The sequence below is a fragment of the Diorhabda carinulata genome, chromosome 5, assembly GCF_026250575.1.
Source record: "Diorhabda carinulata isolate Delta chromosome 5, icDioCari1.1, whole genome shotgun sequence".
NCBI classification, from domain to species: domain Eukaryota; kingdom Metazoa; phylum Arthropoda; class Insecta; order Coleoptera; family Chrysomelidae; genus Diorhabda; species Diorhabda carinulata.
Genome location: NC_079464.1, coordinates 18,558,052 through 18,579,856, shown reverse-complemented (window position 1 = coordinate 18,579,856; position 21,805 = coordinate 18,558,052). Strand labels below are relative to the sequence as shown.

At 32.5% G+C, this 21,805-nt stretch overlaps 2 protein-coding genes across 3 annotated transcripts; one reads left to right on the top strand and one right to left on the bottom strand.

Annotated features, from left to right (window-relative positions):
- Positions 1 to 681: 681 nt before the first annotated feature.
- LOC130893794 (serine/threonine-protein kinase BRSK2) lies at positions 682 to 18,419 on the bottom strand. Of its 2 annotated transcripts, XM_057800166.1 has the most exons (14): positions 17,954 to 18,419; positions 14,610 to 14,704; positions 12,381 to 12,466; positions 9,099 to 9,239; positions 7,991 to 8,141; positions 7,338 to 7,553; positions 6,208 to 6,629; positions 4,663 to 4,796; positions 4,394 to 4,603; positions 4,199 to 4,339; positions 3,976 to 4,142; positions 2,205 to 2,391; positions 1,954 to 2,117; positions 682 to 1,819 (listed from the first exon to the last, which is right to left on the bottom strand). In XM_057800166.1, the coding sequence occupies exons 1-14, from the start codon at positions 18,042 to 18,044 to the stop codon at positions 1,592 to 1,594; spliced, it is 2,433 nt and encodes an 810-aa protein (XP_057656149.1). In that variant the 5' UTR covers positions 18,045 to 18,419; the 3' UTR covers positions 682 to 1,591. The 2 variants fall into 2 exon arrangements, with proteins under 2 accessions (XP_057656149.1, XP_057656148.1); XM_057800165.1 differs by having other exon boundaries at positions 4,199 to 4,603.
- A 641-nt stretch (positions 18,420 to 19,060) lies between these two features.
- LOC130893882 (replication factor C subunit 2) lies at positions 19,061 to 21,390 on the top strand. Its single transcript, XM_057800322.1, has 5 exons — positions 19,061 to 19,222; positions 19,276 to 19,387; positions 19,445 to 19,653; positions 19,712 to 19,907; positions 20,910 to 21,390. Exons 1-5 carry the CDS (start codon positions 19,122 to 19,124, stop codon positions 21,342 to 21,344), a joined length of 1,053 nt encoding a protein of 350 aa, XP_057656305.1. The 5' UTR covers positions 19,061 to 19,121; the 3' UTR covers positions 21,345 to 21,390.
- Positions 21,391 to 21,805: the final 415 nt, after the last annotated feature.

Here is a 21,805-nt window from a genome sequence, read left to right as displayed (position 1 = left end):
CGATAATTCGAATTCCTCGTTAATTCGAACTTTTGCGTCGGTCCCTTGACATTCCTATTACTAACACATGTAAAAAAACCTCGATAATTCGAACTTTTGAAGTTCGAATTATCAAAAAAATTCGTATTTTCTGTGTTAATTACCGAAAAATTCGAATTTTTGGCGTTAAAATAATTGAAAAGTTCGAATTTTTGATGTTCGAATAATTGAAAAATTCGAATTTTTCTTGTATAAATTATGTATGTACAAAGGTATTAAAAAATTCGAACTGTTAGTGTTGAAAAAAATTGAAAAATTCGAATCTTCAGATTGTAGGTAAGACGACGATATTTTGTCGAATCACTCGATTTGCTTCAAAGGAAAAAATCGTCAGCATGAAGCAATCTAGCATAGCTGATTTCTTTACAAAAAAATAAATATATGTATTTTTTTTATTTTAAGATAAATAATCGGTCCTTTTTAGGACCAAAAATTCTTCAAACGTATACAAATTATTATTTTAAATAAATAAATAAACATGTTATATACCCATAACAAACATATTTATTTATAAAATGGAAAGATGCATCGAAATGCATACATATATGTATGTAAATGTGCACAACTCCGATAATTCGAACACCTCGATAATTCGAACTTTTGCTACGGTCCCTTGCAGTTCGAATTATTGGAGTTCGACTGTATTTGATTGTTTGTTTGATTCAGCACCCTGTATTTTTGTAAATAATAAGAATGATCGAAGAATTACCCTGTAATAATAGGAATGAATCAAAAATTTTAAAGGTTGACACAATTATTGTTTATTAAAATCACAATTAACGAAAGCATTTTGCTTATAACACATTTCAACCAGTGCAGATACCACTATACATAACATTCAAACATAAAAAATTACGTAAGAAATTTCATAACTAATTTTTGATAGAAAAAATTGAACTGGCAACGTTGCCATCATCCGTCACTGATTTAAAACAATGAATCCAGAAACCCCTCACAATGGACTCGTCCGAATGAATTCCTTTTATTATGACGCGATCACGTGCTTATCAAAATACGAAAAATTTTTACTGTAATTGAAAATGATTAATTAATTATATTTAAATGAGTTATTTGTATCAGTACTATTATTACTTTATGTCTTACGTCACTGTACATCTTTCCCACAACCAACATGGATAACAACAGGGAGTATTATTTTATTAGTGAGACGGCTTTTCAAATTTTTTTACACTCCGTATATTTTTTTCTAAATACGTTCGTTTAAATTTCATAAACGTGCAAAAAGTTTATTAATAAATTTTAAAATCGATCTAATGAGATGCCGCAGCGATAGAGTAGCTTCATATAAGACAGGTCCGCATTTAGGATAATTTGCAATGAAATATTTTTTAATAATTGTTTGAGTTGAAAATGTGGGGAAAAATTATTTTTTAGAGTTTAATTTACGTAACACGAATTTCATGATTATTTTTTTGATATAGACAGTGACTCGCCAACAAGTAAACACGATTATAAAAAATTTCAAAAACCGTTTCCCACTAACGTTCAAACATCATCAATAATAATAAAATTAGGCTACATAAAAAAAATATTACGCAATAGAGCTACCAGACATTGTCGTAATACATTTTTTTTCGCATGTTTCCGTATTTTCGGAATTCGATCGAACGGCTTTCGGGGTACTGGGATTATTTTGTTCACACGTTTCCGTATTGTTGTTGGTAGAAGCTCGTCGAGAAACTTCCCTAGCGGCGGTACGGACGTCGAACACGCTGCATTCGCTTTCCAAATCGCTATTTTCTAGTTGTAATACGTTTAACTATAAAAAAACAACAACCGCTTGACAATATCACGTTAGAACCTGAAGATGGCGTCAAAAAAATCGTCAAAAACGTTTCCTCGCTTACTTTCTAGATATACAAATGAATACATCGTGATAAATGATTGATTTACCTGTCTAGTATTAAGAAATAGTTCACTGGAATCCGATCCGCAACTAGAACTTTCGCTCAACTCGGTCGTAAACTTCCTCTGGGCTCTCGGACTCGGAGGAGGTCGTCTCGTACACACCTGCGCTTGGATGTGCTCGCAAACCCTCCTAAACCTTCGAATATTACCTAACAAAAAATATTATTATGCTGAAGAGTTCGGATACTGTTCAAACCGGTACAAAATCTGCCGGATTAACGTTTTAGAGGACTCACCTGAAAGTAGAGTGAAAGTAATGGCAAAAATATGTTCTTTGGTGTTATCTCTTGATTGTTTAATTATCGGCGATATGTCTACTTGAAATCTAACGTGTCTTTGGAACATCGCCGGTCCGGTGGTACCTCGTTTATATTCTACTCTAAATGACATAGGACTCGACACCGAATGACTCAATTCCGCTATCTAAAAATATATTTATTTGTATGATAATTAGAGATCGAGAATATCGCGAGAAAAATACGAGAATGTGGAGCCGATTCTCGCAAAGTTCGTTGATCGAGAGATCAAAATACCATCCACACTCTCATGTTTCTCAGTGGCGATCGTTTAGAGTAGTTGTGAGTGTTATTTGAGCATTAATATGAAACGAACGAATTAGAAATGACGTTCCTAGGTGTTTTTAAGCGTAAAACATCCTGTAGGATACTGAATTATAATATAAAAGTCTTTATTTCTGCTGTTTCATCGTCATCGAGCTTAAAAATTGTATTGAGACCCTTCATAGTGTGTACAGAAAATATTTCTCGTCGAAATTCTCGTTAAAATTATCGGTCGAGAATATCGCAAGGAAAATACGAGAATGTGGAGCCGATTCTCGCAAAGTTCGTTGATCGAGAGATCAAAATACCATCCACACTCTCATGTTTCTCAGTGGCGATCGTTTAAAGTAGTTGTGAGTGTTATTTGAGCATTAATATGAAACGAACGAATTAGAAATGACGTTCCTAGGCGTTTTTAAGCGTAAAACATCCTGTAGGATACTGAATTATAATATAAAAGTCTTTATTTCTGCTGTTTCATCGTCATCGATCTTAAAAATTGTATTGAGACCCTTCATAGTGTGTACAGAAAATATTTCTCGTCGAAATTCTCGTTAAAATTATCGGTCGAGAATATCGCAAGGAAAATACGAGAATGTGGAGCCGATTCTCGCAAACTTCGCATGTTAAGAGATAAAATAACTTGTAAAAGAAATCTATAATCCAACATTTCTTTATGAAATTATACAGGTTGATTTTTTATTATAAAAGAATCAAATAATCCAAGTTTTGTACAGGGTGATATATTATTGTGAAAGAATAATATAATCAAAGGTTTTTCTAACGATATTCCTATAGGGTGATTAGTTAGTCTTAAGAAAAGATTTGTGCTGCGGTATTTATACAAGGTGATAAATTAATGTATTATGTTTATACGTATTTTTAATATAATTTGCATGGAAAATTTTTTTTTAAACCTAGTTGTATCATGTTGTAGGACATATACGAACGTTTATCTTACAGGGAGGTGTCGAAAAGTACTTATTGACTTTGAAGTGTAGATTTTTCTTTTTATTTTTTTTGAATATTCTTAAAAACCGTTCAAATATTTATTTATTTGCTTCTGGGAACATTAGTCGTTGTTATTTCAAAAATTTTCGATCTCTATACGGATGTTTATGTTACAGGGAGGCGTTAAAAAGTAAATATTGACTTTGAATTGTGGATTTTTCTTTTTATTTTTAAAAAATCTACTTAAAAAGCACTAAAATATTAGTTATTACCTATCGCTTCTCGTATGTTAAGAATGTAAACGACATTCAATTTTTTTTGTTGTAACTACCAAAATCAGATGAAAAATAAAACTTCCCCAGAAAAATGATGAAATGGAAATCGTATATTTGAAATTTTCATTGTAAATATCACAATTCTAATAGAAAATTCCAATGAAATGTAATTCGCCTTTCCATAAACTAAATTAAAAAATTATAAAAACCAAATAACTCACCGATAAAAAAGCGTGAATTAAATCGGCCTTAACGCTAGCTAGCGGTTTCCCCTTAACTAATATCGTGAAAGTTTCGTCCTTTTCGGTCGTCATCAGACTACCGAACCAACTTTTTTTCGTTAACTCCGGAGACGATTCCGGAGTCAAATGAACCTCCTCGGAAGCGGCTGAAAACGTAAAAAAAATCGATACCACGTCTTATAAATCCCATTATTTAACTTACCTTGCAATTTATTTCTCCTATGGAACCTGGGCGATCCCAAGAAGCTATTTTTAATAGTAGTGAGTCTCGATCGCCAATGGTGGGTCGTAGTACTAGAATGCGGAGACCCCGGAGGTGTCATTGGGGTTAAAATAGAGGGACCTTTAACAAAATCCTTATATGAAACCGAATGACTCGTTTCGGTTGCATACTGACCCGTCACCAGGTTAGTGGTATCGCTTTCCGGTGACGTCAGCGACATTCCCGAAATGACCGAAGCCCCTCCGCTGCTATTCGCTCGATGATGGGTCGGAGTAGCCGGAGGGGGTGTAACCGTCACGTGGGTGTTTGAGGAAACGTGAGTGGAGCTCCGATGGGTGTGATGGGGAGTGGTTGAGCGTTGACTAACCGGCGAAGACATACCAGCTGGGGAAAAAAGTTTTTTTTTTGAAATCTACAAGAGTTTTTGTTGATGTTTAACTTACAATGCGTGTTAGTTGGAGTTATGGTACTATTGAACATCACGGGACTAGATGCTCCCGGTGATCGCGTCGGGGAATGTATACTAAGACTACTGTGGGTGCTTCCTGTCGAAGGACTTCTCCTAGCGTGATGTCTTCTGGAAAAAATGACGATCAATTTTGTGGAATTGGATAATTTGTAGTTTTTTTTTCGTTATAGTCCATTCATCAGGTTAAACCACTTCGTACGCTCAATGAATGGACTATAAACCAATCGGTATTCACATTATACAAAATTCCATTTTTAAAAAATATCCCAAAAATAACGAAAATTTTTCGATTCTTTGTTTTTTTTTCAATTTTTCTGTATACATATACACAAAAAATGAGCCCCATCAGAATTTCTAGTATTTCGATTTTTTCCAATGAAACTTTTATTATCAAAATTATATTTTTACACAAAAATTTCAATTTTTTTGAAGCAAATTGGAATTTTTGGAAAGAAGAAATACAAAATTTGATCTGAACAAAAAAATGACCTTTTCACGTATTTTGAGACGAATCTATATAATTTTGTACGAGAAAAAAATTAATTATAAAAAATGTGTTTTCTCCCCTTTTTAAAAAAAATTGATTTAACCTTATTTTTATTGCTTTCAGTCAGGTTAAATCACTTCGTACGCTCAATGAAAGGACTATAAATAAGCTGGAATTCACATTTTTCACAATTTTACTAAATTAAAATGAATTTTGGAACTTTTAAAAAATTTCCCAAAAATAACGAAATTTTTTGGATTTTTTGTTTTTTTACATTTTTTCTATATACATATAAACAAAAAATGGGCCCCATCAGAATTTCGTATATTTCGATTTTTTCCAATCAAAATTATATTTTTACAAAAAATTTCAATTTTTCCGAAACAAATTGGAATTTTTGGAAAGAAGAAATACAAAATTTGATCTGATCAAAAAAATGACCTTTTCACGTATTTTGAGACTAATCTATATAATTTTGTACGAGAAAAAAATTAATTATAAAAAAAGTGTTTTCTCCCCTTTTTTAAAAAATTATTTTCTCCCCTTTTTAAAAAAAATTATTTAACCTTATTTTTATTGCTTTCAGTCAGGTTAAATCACTTCGTACTCTCAATGAATGGACTATAAACAAACCGGTATTCACATTTTCCAAAATTTCACTAAATCATAATGAAATTGGAAACTTTTAAAAAATATCTCAAGAATAACGGAAATTTTTAAATTTTTTTTTTCAGTTTTTCTATATAAATTTAAACAAAATATGAGCCCCATCAGAGAATCCTATAATTCGATTTTTTTCCAATGAAACTTTTATCATATATTTTTTTCCAAAAAATTTTAATTCAAAAAAACTTTTATATGTAAAAATTTGAATTAATCTCATTTTTATTGCTTTCAGTCAAGCTAAATCATTTCGTACGTCAAACTAATGGACTATAAACAAGCTAATATTCACATTTTTTTAAAAATATTCATGAACGACAATGAAATTCCAAATTCGAAAAAAAATTGGGGGTTACCAAATTTACTAACTTGTAATGTGTCCGTCTCGGCGTTAACGGCGACCCTTCGCTAATCTGTCCAAACTGAAGGGTATTTTGCCCATTAACCCTACACGTATCTATCCTCTTCTTAGGCGGATCTTGTCCATCTCCAGTTCTCACTCTCAATAACGAATCAGTCTCATCTTCGCATGCGGGTCTCCTCCTCTTTCTCTCCAATAACAAAAAATAAATAACCTTCTCCGTATTATGACTGGGGCTTAACAAATGCTGAATTAATTTCTCCTTTTCTTTGAAACAGCCTAGGCTGCAGATCGCTTGCAGTACGTCGGGATCGACTGCGTCTATGGACGGTAGAACGTGCGTTTGAACGACTTCCATCATCGGCAGCTCTAACTCGAGTTCGCCTTTACCACCGGCCGTCACCCAAGGATGTTTATTGATTTCTGTCAACTTATAATCATTATATTAGAATAACTAGATGATGATCATTATTTTCTATTAATTACACATGATTTTACTTACTTACAAAAGTTTTTAAAACTTTCTTATAAAGTATTTATTATTTGTTGTTTTATGGTGCGTTAACAAACAAAGATGAAGGTTTTTGACGTGCGAATACGTGACGTTTAATTGTACCTGTCCGAAACAGGGAAACTCCAGTTGATTCCGCAAACTTCCAGTGACTGGTCTTGCGATTTATTTATGGTTATCGCAATTGCCAGACGTACCGGAAATTTTGAACGTTTAAAATCGAATCATCGGTATACGCGGGATCAAGACATCCCCTCCTTTGTATTTTCCCTTCATGATTGAAGGGAATACGTCCTCAATAACGTTATTCTTCAACTTTTTCACCAACCAGTCTTGTTCGATTGCTCGGTCGAGGTTGATTAATGTTACAACTGATCCTATTTTTGACTGCAAATTGTTGTTTTTATTTAATTCCGAGCATTTTCATATTCATTCACCTTTTAAACCTTCTCTGGATAGATAATTCAATATCAAAGTTAATCAAATCGGTCCAGCCGTTTTCGAGTTTACTTTCGATTTCTATATAGGGGGATTTAACAGAAATTGAGGGGAATGTTGAGGAAGTTTTCGGATTTAGATGGGAGTGAATAGTGATATTTTTTTTTTGAAATTTTCAATTTAACTTACTGTTAATCGTTTTTCTGGGTTGACTTCGATCATCCCTCTAAGTAAACTTTGGCAGTTTGGGGGAACGAAATGGGGGATATGGAAAACGCCCCTTTTTACTTTTTCTAAAAGTTGTCGAAGATTATCGTCGTCGAAGGGTAAAGCTCCAACTAAAAGGGCATATAGGATTACACCGCACGACCATACGTCTGCTTTCCTGCCGTCGTATTTTTCACCCTAACAAAAAATTAGTTATAAAACAAAAAGTTTTCTTTTTTTTGTCCAAATTTTTCCCAATTCATCTTTAGACTTGATTAAGTTAAAAAACAAATTGTAGTTCATTAATTTCTTGTCGAAAAAACGAAATTACAGTTTATTTATTAATTCAACATGTTCCCAATGATTTTTATTTCTCTGAAATGACCCCCCCCCCAAAATAAAAACTATTTATTTGGAAACGATAAAAGCAGCGTAAGTAATATCGAATTCTTGGAAAATATTTATAACGTGGCAACGTTGTAAAACATGTTATATTACGTGTAACTTATATATGATTCATCAGCCATATTGCATACGAATGGAAATGACAGTTGACGTTATAAATTTCAAAATTTAATAACTTAACTCATATTTCGCATTTGAGAAAACTAATTATCTAAATTAATTAAATTTACCCTTATAACTTCCGGACATGCGTAATGAGGAGATCCACAACTGGTTTCTAACATAGATCCCATTGGTTGTAGAGAGGCCATTCCAAAATCGGCTATTTTGATGTTATTTTTTTCGTCCAATAACAGATTTTCTGGCTTAAGATCTCGATGACTGTAAAAAAACCATAAGGTAATTATCTACCAAGATAAGCCCAGTAAGTACCTGGTCTGACTTAGAGCTAGCTCTACCAAGGTAGCCGTATCAAATTAGCAAAAATCAATAAAAAAAATATGCAAAATTTTAAGCTTTTTGTTGCTATTCAGTTGCTGAAAATCACTAGTACTACCGAAAATTGGAAAAAAAGACCAGCAGTAATTTTCTTGACACATGCTAGCTTGAATTCGACTTGTTAGACGAAAAATGGAGAGAAGATTTAGTTGCTACATTGAATAATGTTCAAATGAGCCTGAAGAATAAGCAACAAAGTCGGAAACTAGAAATCGGCCGATCTTTTCGATCAGCAACAATTTTCTAGAACATCCTACCTTGAACTTGATTTGTTGAACAACAAATGCTGAAGAAATTCATTTGCTACATTGAAGAATGTTCAAATGAGCCTGAAGAATAAGCAACAAAATCGGAAACTAAAAATCGGCTGATCTTTTCGATCAGCAAAACACGTTTTTCGGTTTTCTTTAGACAGCAATAACTCACGAACGAATCAACCGATTTTGACCAGCTTGATGGCGATCTACGTGGTTTTTTGATGTTAAGAGCTGATTAGTTTTTGAAATCGATCGATAGAGCCGTTTAGAAGTTATTTCAAAAAAACCATATTTGAAAAAAAATTTTGTCGTAGTTATTTTGAGATTTCTTGAAATCTACTGGTCCTAATCGGTTCAAATTGAGCTCAAAATCTAAGTTTGGTCAAGACTTTTCGAAAAATCACTGTTGACTGGTATCTCCATTTTGACTCAAATTCTAGTTAAATAAACCTATTTGATTATAATTAAAATGAATTCATACTGTTAAAAAAAAACGTCGATTTTCCAAATACCAAAATATACACCAATTTTGAGAATTTTCGTATTTATTAGATTGTGTATAAAATATAGAATAATAGCTCACCATATTGAATGACTATGACAAAAATCCAAGGCTGAAATTATTTGTCTGAAAAACCTTCTCGCTTCTTTCGGCGTTAATCTTCCTTTCTTAACTAAATAATCAAAAAGTTCTCCACCAGAAACATGCTCCAGCACCAAGTAACTGTAATGAATAGAACATAAGCTTAATTCGAATAACAAAAATTCTACGCTAATCTAAAGCTGTGTTCACACTATGTCCATCGGCACCATTCGATTTTGTCGATCTACACCATTCGATTTTTTAGATCTACACTTTTCGATTTTGTCGATCTACATCATTCGATTTTTTCGATCTACACCATTCGATTTTGTCGATCTACACCATTCACTTTCTACACCAATTATACTTTTACTAAAACCTTTTTGGTGGTATCGTCGGCTGTCCAGCAGGCTACAAAATGTGGCAATGATGATTGCATCTTCTTCATCACTCATCATCAAGTAAATTGAAACTTTATTTAATTATGAGACGTTCGTCGATCGACACGTCCAAGTGTAGTAGCAAATGTGGACAGGCCGAAAGTCGATATAGTGTAAACACAGCTTAAAACACATAGAACTGAAGATCTTAAACAACCACGATCACAGAATATTAGCACATAGTTGCCAAGTTTAAATTACCTTCAGTCATATATTTGTATTGAGTCGGATGTTAGGTTAGGTTGCCAGAATAATTCATAAAACACGATGTATTCGGTGTTGTCAAATCTAGTGTTTTAACGGGAAATCTACCGTTTTGATGTAAGAAATACAACGCTTTGTTGACGGTAGATACTTTGGACACATTTTGAATGTATTCTGAATATCATCTGAACTTTTCAAATACGCATGGTTTGTTCGGAATATGTTCTGAACTTATATTACGAACGAATCAGAACATGTTCGGAAGTAGTAATCTGTGCTCCACGAACAAAGGATTTTCAGGATATCTATCGCGAATAAAGCTATTTCTTTACAATTTTGTGGTATATATATTTAAAAATAATAAAATATGAAGTTTTACGATGGTTTTTTTTCGAGTTTTCCATTTAAAAGACAATTATGAATGTGTTTCTTTAATTTTTGAGAAATATAAATATCGTTTTCGTGTCAGTATCACCGAAAATACGCGATTTCATAATTTTTCTCTGTTTTTAAGGTTAACTCTTCTTATATTAACACATACTCTCTTTTACGATGGTTAATACTTAAGTTTGTTGTTTTTTTATGATGGACATACTTTGAGATTGAGGCACTTGGGCATTAGTTCCACTCACAATATTGAATTGGATCGTACAGGCGACGAATCATGGATCTATCCACATGAACCCAAAATAAAACAAAAATCGATTGTATGGGTGTTACAAATCAAACAAAAGTTTTCGCGCATGACACACTTCGAAGCAAATTGTCGCTTGTTTTTTTCGAAATAACTGGACATGTCTCTAGAGCACTCTAGAACGGTCAATTCTTAATGTAACATCATTTTTTTGCCAGAAGTGTTCGTAAAAATCAGAGGAACCAATCGTAGAAGACGAATCATACCGCGACATCAGTTCAAACGTTTTTGAACAGTCAAAACATTAAATTGATGCTTCATCCACCGTATACTCCTTGTTTGGTACACGATGATTTCTTCTTGTTCCGCAGGTCAAAAATAACAACCGAAGAAGCGGTTGTTATTTTTGACCTGCAAAACCACATGTTTTGGAGGTACCTCAATAGGAATGGTTCAAACACATGCAGAAGTGATCTTAATGAAGAATATTTTGAAAAACGATGAAGCCATATCTTCCACTTATAATATTTTTATTTGTTTATTTTGAAACCTCGTAAATCACTTTTAAATAAAGTTATATCACCTTAGAGAGATTTAAATGTTTTATGACATTTTCTTACTACAAATTTTACTTACGATGCGAGAAATATTAAAACAAAAATATGTCAAAATCTCAAAAATACGGAAAGTGATACAAAATGTCAATTTCTATTTTAAAATGTCAATTTCTGTTTTAAAATAACACAATATGAACCGAAATTATTCCACCAAAGTTCGTGTCTGTGTTTCGTTAGGTAATTTATGACGTAATTTTCATCATTGTATTTCTTTTCTATCCATTTTATAATAATTTGGAGTTCTAACTTCCATTTACTTAAATTTTGCGAAAAAATTAAATATACTAATTCTACTGTCGGGAATGCCATCAACCGTTTTGAAAAAATTGGTACAAATGGGTATAAAAAGCACAATGGGAAGCCCTTTGTATAGTTCTTCTAATAACAATTGCAGGAGACCAAAGTAAAAAATGAAAACCGTCAGTCCACGTGGACTTATCATCTCCATTGTTCACCAATGAAAACATCGAACCGTAAACTTAAATTCATTTCTATTGGCCAAAGCTGTCGGAAGGCGTATTATCAGAGTTACGAAAATGTAATTCGTCTCCAGAACTGACTAAAGAGGTCGTAGACCTCTTAAAGGAAGTTCTGGTAGCAGACCGCCGAGCTTTTGAAAAACATGTTATCAAAGAAGAAGATGAATATGTGGTATCACCCTCTTCACAACCTTTCATAACTAAATCAGTTCTCTAATTTAGATTTTGTTTTCCAGAAAATGGGGTACAAAAAGGTACCCTGGTACCCTGTTTGAACCAAACGCCCTTGCAGACAGATACATTTTACTCGTCTATTTACGTTTTAGAATCCAATATTCAGTTGTAGCAAGTTATGTATCTGATTAGTTCAAACTGTTTATGAATTAATGTTCGTCGCAGATTCTGGGGATGTTTTTCATAGGCCCTCTACAGAAATGAAGAAACCCTGGGCAAAGTGCTAACCCTTCTGGGATGCCTCTAAAGGCACACAACTAAGTTTTGTCTCACTATTTAAAAAATAAAAAAGATAGTGCTTAGTTAGAAATAATGAAATGGTCCCCATAATCTCCGGATTTAATCCGATAGAATTATTGTGGGTCCATGGATCAGAAATTTCGAAAATTGATTCCAACTTCTTTGGATGATATTTGGAAGGTTCTTCAAAAGTCTTGGAATAATATACCAAAAAGTGTGTTAGAAAAAATAAAATATGTTTTGATCAGAGAAAGTTATCTTTTAATATTTTGAAAATAAAGCTTGTTTTAACTTTCATTTATTTCACTTTTAATAATTTTCATCTTGTCCTAGGAACTTTTTGTCGGCAGTGTATATACAGGGGTATATATAAAACCCCAGTAGACAATGAAATTCGTTGAAATACATTGGAGGTGAAGTAAAAGGAAACTTACAGATATTTTTTGTTTTCGTAAACGTCGGTCAAACCAAGGACGTGTGGATGATCAATTAGCTTCATTATTGCAATTTCCCTTTCAACCTAGAAGAGAATACGGAATTTTTGAGTATCATTAGACTTAATAGAACTTTATATACGTAGTAGTTCTTATTTCGTGACATATCCGTTATAGTCCAGTGAACAACGGTGGTGGAAATTAACCGTAGAAAAGTCAATATGTTTTGACTCAATCATGATTGAAATTTTGAATTTGACACACGAAAACTTTTTTTTTATCGGAAAAACTGTTAAAAGTAGCTTTTTTTTCGACCGAGTTATGATTTATTAAAGGTGAAAACGAAAATTTTGAAAATTGAATAATTGCAAAACGGTCAATTTTACGAAAAAAATGTATAGAAACTTTTCTAAAAAACCAATTAAATGAGACTTTATAAAACTTTGTGATACATAAAATAAGGGAATTATGACGAAAATAAGATAGAAACCCCCCAAAAATTGCCACCCTACATGAAATAAAATAATTGAATTCAAATGATAGGATCAAAATTTTGAATGGTGTAGAAAGCTTGATGCTGAAAAAAAATATGGTTAGAATGGAAAAAGCATTTTTTAATTTTTTTTAAAAAATTGTTTTTCATTAAAAATAACTCAAAACATATGAAAAATACATTAAAACTGCTGAAGAACAAAAAATTAGCTCTTTTCAATACAAATTCTGTTTTTTAAACTTTTTTATAACTTCAGAAATAAGCGTTTTGGAACCCTTTAAACGGATCCCTTTTTAAAAGGTTTCAGGGTATTGCAGACCTTTTGAACCTAATAGATTTGAAATTCTCCTATATTTTCCCGATTTTTTAATCGACTACATAGCTATGTATGTGTAGGGTTGAAAAACATAAATAATTTCCTAAAACAACATTTATATTGATCTTACAAATATTTTTTCTTTACCTTCTAAATGCTTCAACTTTCATTTTATTAAATTTTGACAATAAGGGGCAGTTTTCACCCCTCACAATAATTTGCACATATCAACATAAGGTAGATATTGAAGTGAAAAGTAAATAGAACTTAATTTCAAAATTTCACGCATATTCACTACGCCTTGAGTGAATCCTGAGGCAATAACAAATTTTTACCGTTGTTCACTGGACTATTATCATATTTTTATGATGGATTACCGCCTGAAGACCAATAAAGAAACTCCTTATAGAACGAGTACTGTAACTACTGCTCCCTGTTTTCCTACAGCGACGACATTTGGTACTACTAAAAAAATCTAGATTGCATCCTCAGCAGGGTCATCCTCGATTTCAACGTCCAAATCCTTCGAGTTCGGACATTCCTTAGCCTTAATAATCAAGATAAAACCACTTAGACTCCTCGTAGAGGAAATAATTCTGCTCCACATATCTCCAAAGTTGCACAAAGCATAATTGCAAAGTTCGACTGGGAGTTGCTTCAACATCTGTCGTATAAACCTGACATGTTGCCATGGAGGATTAACTGGAGGATGGATTGATTTTTATTATACCAACAGGCAAGATCCAGTTCATTTGGGTGCCTGGTTAGGTACGAATTCCGACGAAGCGGAATCACTCGCCGGACTGGGATCGGCGAACCCACCAATGGGTCCAGAACTCATTCTTGGTGTGGCCAAAAACGCTGATATAGCGTCTTTCAACAGCTTTCTCGCAAGGCGGGCTCGACAGTGATGTGTTGAGACGCCTGGCATGAGACAAACGAAACAACTGGTCCGGCTAAATAGGCGCGAAATCAAACTAATGACCGGGCATGGTTAGAAGACGTTCATGGGCATCACGGATGATCCGGAGTGCCGCTGGTTCATGGAGGAGGACGAAACTGCAGACCTCGTTATCTGAGTACCTTGCAATCACACGGGCGCGGTTTAAACACCTGGACAAACCCTACAACCTACCTAACTACATCAAAGGGTTCAAGTAAAAGCTCTTGATGGGCTTCTCAAAGGACATCGGACTTTGGTGACGTCAAGTGGGGCCTATCTGAAGGCCTGTGTGCTCAAAGGCTTCACGGCAGCCCACACGTATGAACTATGAACTATTATAGCCACAGGGTCGTTAAACAATGTTGTGGCCGATGCCTCTGGCGATTGAATAAAAACTTTTTATTTTACGTAGCAGCCATTTTGTAATAATTTCGAATATTTATAAAGATAAAGGAATATTCATTGTGCTATACTTACTTTCATTAAAACGCTATCACTAAGCTTCTCCCTGTTTATTATCTTTATAGCCACTTTTTTCCCAGTCACGCAATGTACCCCCAATTTCACAAGACCTGAAACGAAATAGATTTTTTTTTGAAAATACATATATGATACTTATATTAAATTTATAATTATTATCTAAAAAAAAATTTTCGTCCGCGACATGGACCGTGGAGCCGGTTCTGTACGGTTATAATTGATTTGAAACATTTGGCCAATTCGCGATGTATTTGATATGCTTTTTACAAACAGCAGCGAGTTTTTTATGTTATTTTTTTAGATCTAACAATCTAGTATGAGTTTTTAAAAAATCAAGTAAGTAAAAGACAGAATTTCAATGACAAACATAAAATTATCATTAACTTTTCAATCACATCGTGTCATAATGTATATTACGCCCACGAAGTGGCAATTATCTATCACTGTCCGCGAAAGAGCCCACAGGAAAAAATCACATGGTGTCAGGTCACTCGACCCTGGGGACCACTCAACGAATCCTCGTCTGCGTATCCGTTCTCCAAAATTAACATTAAGGTATTCAGGCACGTCATCTGCGATTGAAATCATCCTCGTGAAGTACGTGGAGGAGACACGGACGTTAAACGCGTTTTAGTATTCGTCGTAAAGAGCTTTTCAGCATTCGTCGGAACCATCGGATATTTTCTTCCAATAGCCGCGATTCTCCATAGTTCGGCTGCTCAACTAAAGCTAGCGTGTCAACAACAGAGCCCGTTTTTAAGAATTTCTGGTACGTCTTCCACACTGTCGAACGATTTGATTGCGGCGAGTTCGGAAATTGTTGTTGAAATTCGGTAAACACAGTTTCGTAATCCGCGTTCCTACTTAGATAAAACGTAAGAAAAAAAACTTTCTTGAATCGTGAACTTGTATCGGTTATTCATTCTACTCGACGAGCACGTGTTAACATGACACAGACACAAATGTCTAAAGCATGAAAATGCTTCGTTTTAATCTTTTTCCATACCGTTGCCAGATTTATGAGCGTTGCCTGACTTATATCGACATCTGTATGTCAAACTACTTGATATAGAAATCTTTCATTATGTATGAATTTTACTAAATACGGTCCTGTCCAATTTGGCCGATCACGTGAAAACAGCATGCCATGGACGTGTCTATCTTGGTTATAAAATATTAGTACGAAATACTTTCTTTTTTTTTCAGTTACTTCACCAGTTAATAATTTACTAAATGTAAATGATAATATTTTTAATATTCTCCCTATACCTTCGAATCTAGGGTGTTTTCTGAAATAATATTATTAACCCTAAAAAAGCGCGAAGATACGTTAATACGTATTTCTAAAATGGCAACGCTGTCGTTCGTTCTGAAGTATATAAAACTGTTTTAATTGTGTCATAAATACTACTCCGGTTTTATTGATAAACCCCATTATAGAAAATAAAATTCTATTGAGATTCAATGAGTTTTATTGTTTAATCAACATAATTTCTTCATAAAAGTAGTTAACTAAATTTTCGTAAGTTTTTACTAACTTTATAACCTAATACAGAGAAAATACTTGTCAATGTGACATTTAACTTATTATTCTTTTAACGCTAAGAGATAGCGCGCAAATCTACTATATATCGCTTCCGTTTTTGGGTTGTCACGGCGCAACGTAAACAACTAGACTAACACATTTCTAAGTTGCAACACAAATCACAGTTATAAAATATTTTCGTTATATTGCGTACAGGTTCCTAGAATTTAGTCAAATTTCAAATATGTATATTGAACTTTATTAACATTCAGATGGTGCTGTTGAGGCAGTTAAATGCCAAATTAGGAACCACTTTCCTTTAAATCTTAAAATATAGATGGCAGCAGCACTGCGTAACAGTCGAAAAGATAAGGTCAACAACATTGAATCATAATTCTTGTATTTACACAATTTCATTCTCATTCCATAGGGGTGCAATTGTATAACGTATATATCCACGACATCGTTACGTTTTAATATTTTATTATACTGCGTGGAACATTCTAATGCATATTTGAACAATACTAAATATTTAGGCAACACTATTTACTTTTAGTTATATTTTTATCTCTATGATTAATTGAACTATTCAAAAAATACACATAAAACTAATTATTTTAAATGTCATAATGAAGAATGATTGAATATTTCAATTGATCACAATCACTTCTTTTACTATTTAATACTTGAATTGCTATAAAAGTAGAATCTGTATATAGGCAATATTTTAAGCAACAGAAAGTTATGTGTTGCCACGTTATATAATTATTGGTTTCTTCTATTTTCATTAGTTTCGTTTAAATAGAAAATAAATTCCAATCCATAAACAATATCTTCATGATATGAATATTCATATAGTGATTTATGAGAAGAGAAAATAATAAAGTTAAATTATAATTGAACGAATTATAATAGGCAATACTTTTAGCTTTTGGCTAAATTTATGACATAGTGATTCTTAATCAATTCAATGGAGAACTATTTGATTTATCTGCACGAAACCTGACACGAAAATATTTATTTTAATCTCGTTTACGGAGAAGAACTAAGTATTTAGAGTGACGTCATAGGAAAATGATGTCGTAACCGAGAAATAGGCCATAATGACAAACCATTACATATTTCAACTGATCTCAATCCCTTCTCTTACCATCTAATCATACATTCTTATGAAAATAAATCTAAAAAATGATTATATATATGCAACACTGTAATCTTTTGATTTTTTTTGTTCCGCAATTAAAATATTGGATATTACTATAGAAACAACTAAAAATTCAACGTTTTTGATTCAATATTAAATATGTTGCAGTTGAAAGAACATTTTGCTTTTGATTAATATGAATAAATAGAAAAAAGAAACAACAAATTAAAATATTATTAACAATTTATATATAGGCAACACTTTTAACTTTAATATTCTTCTTTTCTTTGATATTCTTTATGACAGATATTATTAGAGAAGATGATTTAAATAAGCATTTGTAATGACGTCAAACTAGCATTATACCGAAATTACGGTGAAGTAGGCCATAATGCTGAATAATTACATATTTAAACTGATTACAATCACTTCTTTTATCATTTAATCTTCAAAATCTCATAAAAATAACATACAACAATTATTTAATTTATGCAACACTTTAAACTTATTGTTATATTCACCCGAAGTTTAAAGTGTTGCCTATATACATTATTCAATCCAATCTAAATTGTGTTTATCATAATTTAAATTCATAAGAGACTTTTTTAAAAAAATGTATATATTGTTAATGAAATTTTATTAATATTTAATCCTGATATTAATTTTACTCACCAGTTTGACCTTTTCCTAAGGTTTTTTCCAATCTATAGGGCCCCACATATTGGTGCACCTCTGGGGAAGGGTTCGAATTTTCCTTCTGCATATTTCCACCCTTCAGCGTCAATTTATTTTTATTTTTTGTTGTCACAATTTCTCTACTTCCTTACTATTCAACCTACTGGTTGAATACCACAAAAAACAACTTTCCATTATTTTTAAAATAAAAACAGTCGAACGGGAAACGATTTCCCGAGTTTTTCCTAATAGAGTTTTTTCTTAAACGTAATATTGACATATATAAAATGAGTAACACTTTTTCCAATCATATTTCAACACTTACGAACATAATGTAAACGCGAAAAGCGAACTGAAAACTTTAACACTGAAAAGCAAAGGTTTTTCCGGACATATTTTACCGATTTGGAGAAATAATACAACTGAAATCGGACAGAACATCGGGGTGGTGAAAATCAATAGTGAGCTGAGATACTCAGTAGGGTGAAAATTCCCTAGTTGATGAAATAATTTTTCAAATATATGTTTTTTCTTGAAATCGACATTAACAATCACATATTATAATTATTTCTATATTAAATAGTATTACAAGGAGTTTATGATGTGTATTATTGTATTTTATTTTCCGAGAGGGTAGTTTTGGTACAATCGTTCAAGTGTGGTATAAGGGGTTTGAAATAAAAAGGATCTTTTAAACTTAACTGGTCGACTGTAATATTTCAAGTAAAAGTTTTGATCTTAAACATAGTTACATGTTTTAAATGTGATGAAATTATTTTGTTTGAAAGGCATGTACATCATTCATGATCCTTAATATTTTTAGAATCAATTCTTTTATTAAAAATTTCAAAATACAAAGTTTGTTTTGAATGACCTTGAGAATATTTGAAAGTGAAGACGTGCTTATGTATAATTTTATTTAGGGCTTCACTGACTTAATACCATCAACAAGAAAGCGTACTCAAAACTATTTTTATTTAAAAAAAAATTTGAAAAAGGGTTATTTCAGAATTATTATCTTAATTTTTACATATCAAAAGATACAACTAAAACAATGTAGAAGAATTGGAGGGAAATCAACTGTCACTGTCAAAATTCAACAATCATCAACAAAGTGCTGGATGTTGTGTTATTTTTCACGTTTTAAATATATATTATTGAAAAAATGGAAAGTATAGAATTGATAGATGAACCTATGCCTGGACCTTCGACATCTAATTATCAAAACGAAGAACAACCGATAAAAAAACATTGTAATTTACCTTGGTAAAACAATATTTGATCCATTTTCGTCATTGTTTATAGCGGTCTTATTTCAGGATTGAAAAATATAGACCACAAACTTTTCAAGAAATAATGGGAAATGAAGATACCATCACAAGATTATCTATATTTTCAAAACAAGGAAACGTGCCTAATATAATTATAGCAGTAAGTAGATTTTATTTATTTGTATGAGAATGTTATTAATATTTATATATAATTTAGGGTCCCCCTGGTGTTGGTAAAACAACGACAATTCTTTGTTTAGCTAAGATATTGTTAGGACCAGCTTTTAAAGAAGCTGTTTTAGAATTGAATGCATCTAATGATAGAGGAATTGATATAGTAAGAAATAAAGTGAAAATGTTTGCTCAACAAAAAGTTACGTTACCACCCGGTAGACACAAGATAATCATTTTAGATGAAGTCGATAGGTATTGAATTTTCATATTTTCAACAAAAATTATAAGAAATTGAAAATTTTTGTTTCAGTATGACAGACGGAGCTCAGCAAGCACTTCGCAGAACAATGGAAAAATATAGTAACACAACTCGTTTCGCCTTGGCGTGTAATTATAGTGAAAAAGTGATTGAAGCTATACAATCTCGTTGTGCCATATTGAGATATTCGAGGCTCAGTGATGCACAAATTATGGCTAGAATATTACAAATATGTGAAAAAGAGAATGTAAGAACTGTTTCATTTTATATCTATCGTTTTCCTATCAAAAAAATGTTATTACATATATTCAAATAATTTTGTGTTTACGAGGTGCGTTCAAAAGTAATCTTAAATTTTTACAATTGTTCCAAATTTTTTAAATGTGCCAACGCATTTTTTCAAATGTATTTTACCAATTGGTGCGAAAAAACCGCTTACTGTGATCTTAGAATTTGAACGAATGCCGTTAGTACAAATTTGCGCGAACGAATTTCACCTATTGACGCCGAAAATTTACAAACTGCAGTTTTACGAATTTGAACGAATGCCGTTCGTTCAAATTCGCCGTACGCTTTTCACTATTTTGCCTAATAGTGTAGGAAAAACACAAAATATGATTGTAGAATTTGGACGAATACCATTCGTACAAACTCGCGCGAACGAATTTCACCTACTGACGCCGAAAATTTACAAACTGCGATTTAACATATTTGGACGAATGTCGTTCATACAAATTCGCGCGAATGAATTTCATATGACGCCGAAAATTTATAAACGCAATTTTACGAATTTGGACGAACGCCATTCGTGAAATTTCGCACGAAAGAATTTCATCTACTTACGCCAAAAATGTACAAACCGCAATTTTACGAATTTGGACGAATGCCGTTCGTTCAAGTTCGTCGAACGCTGTTCGCTATTTTGCCCTCTGAATTTAGAAAAACGCAAACTATGATTGTAGAAATTGGACGAATAACATTCGTTCAAATTCGACGAACGCTTTTCGCTATTACGCCTACTGAAGTCGGAAAAACGCAACTATGACTGTAGAATTTCTTTCAGTATTTTCACGTTTTTTTGCCATATATATATATATATATATATATATATATATATATATATATATATATATATATATATATATATATATATATATATATGTATATAATATTTGTTATTTTTGCTTCGATTTATTCAATGAAAATTGTCTATTAATAAATAAATGAGCGATTATATTCCACCAACCAGGTAAATTATACCCAAGACGGTCTCGAAGCGATAGTTTTCACAGCCCAAGGTGACATGCGTCAAGCTTTGAATAATCTCCAATCGACTCACAACGGATTCGGAGAAGTCAATTCCGAGAATGTGTTTAAAGTGTGCGACGAACCGCATCCGATGTTGATTAAAGATATGTTGCAACATTGCATCGAAGGCGATATTAGGAAAGCTTATAAAGTCGTGGAGCTGTTGTGGAATTTGGGATACGCCGCCGAGGATATAATAAAAAATATATTTAAAGTCTGTAAGAATATGGATATGGAGGAAGGATTGAAATTGGAATTTATAAAGGAAATTGGTTTAACCCATCAGAGGGTAGTCGACGGTTTATGTTCGTTGATGCAGATGTCTGGGTTATTGGCGAGGATGTGTAAAGTAGCTAAAGGAGGGAATCTTATATAAAAACATGATTATTTATTATTCTTTTTTTAATAAAATATTTAAATTTTACTTTGTTTGATTTTACCCCAAAAGAATTGAAAAAAAAATGATTTGGAATGCATTAAACACAATTTATTTCGGAAAGGGTGCAAGAGGCAGAATTCTGACGATGTTTTACATTATTTTTCGATAGATGGCGTACAAAATTAACGATGTAATTCCAACTGGATTCAGTTTCGTTACACAGTGGTCACTCAAATATATACAGGGTTGTCCATTTCGATACTTATCACCCTTTAAAATCGTTCTGCTTGTAGATAATATGAAAAATTGTAAAAATAAATAATTAAAGGATCAAAATTCTTCATTTTCTCTCTTTTTACACGATTTTCCGATATGTGGCGTACCGAATTTTTGTTCTTTCGATATTATTTCTACTCGAATCGCTTTTGTTACTCAATGGGGGGATACTAGTCTTATAA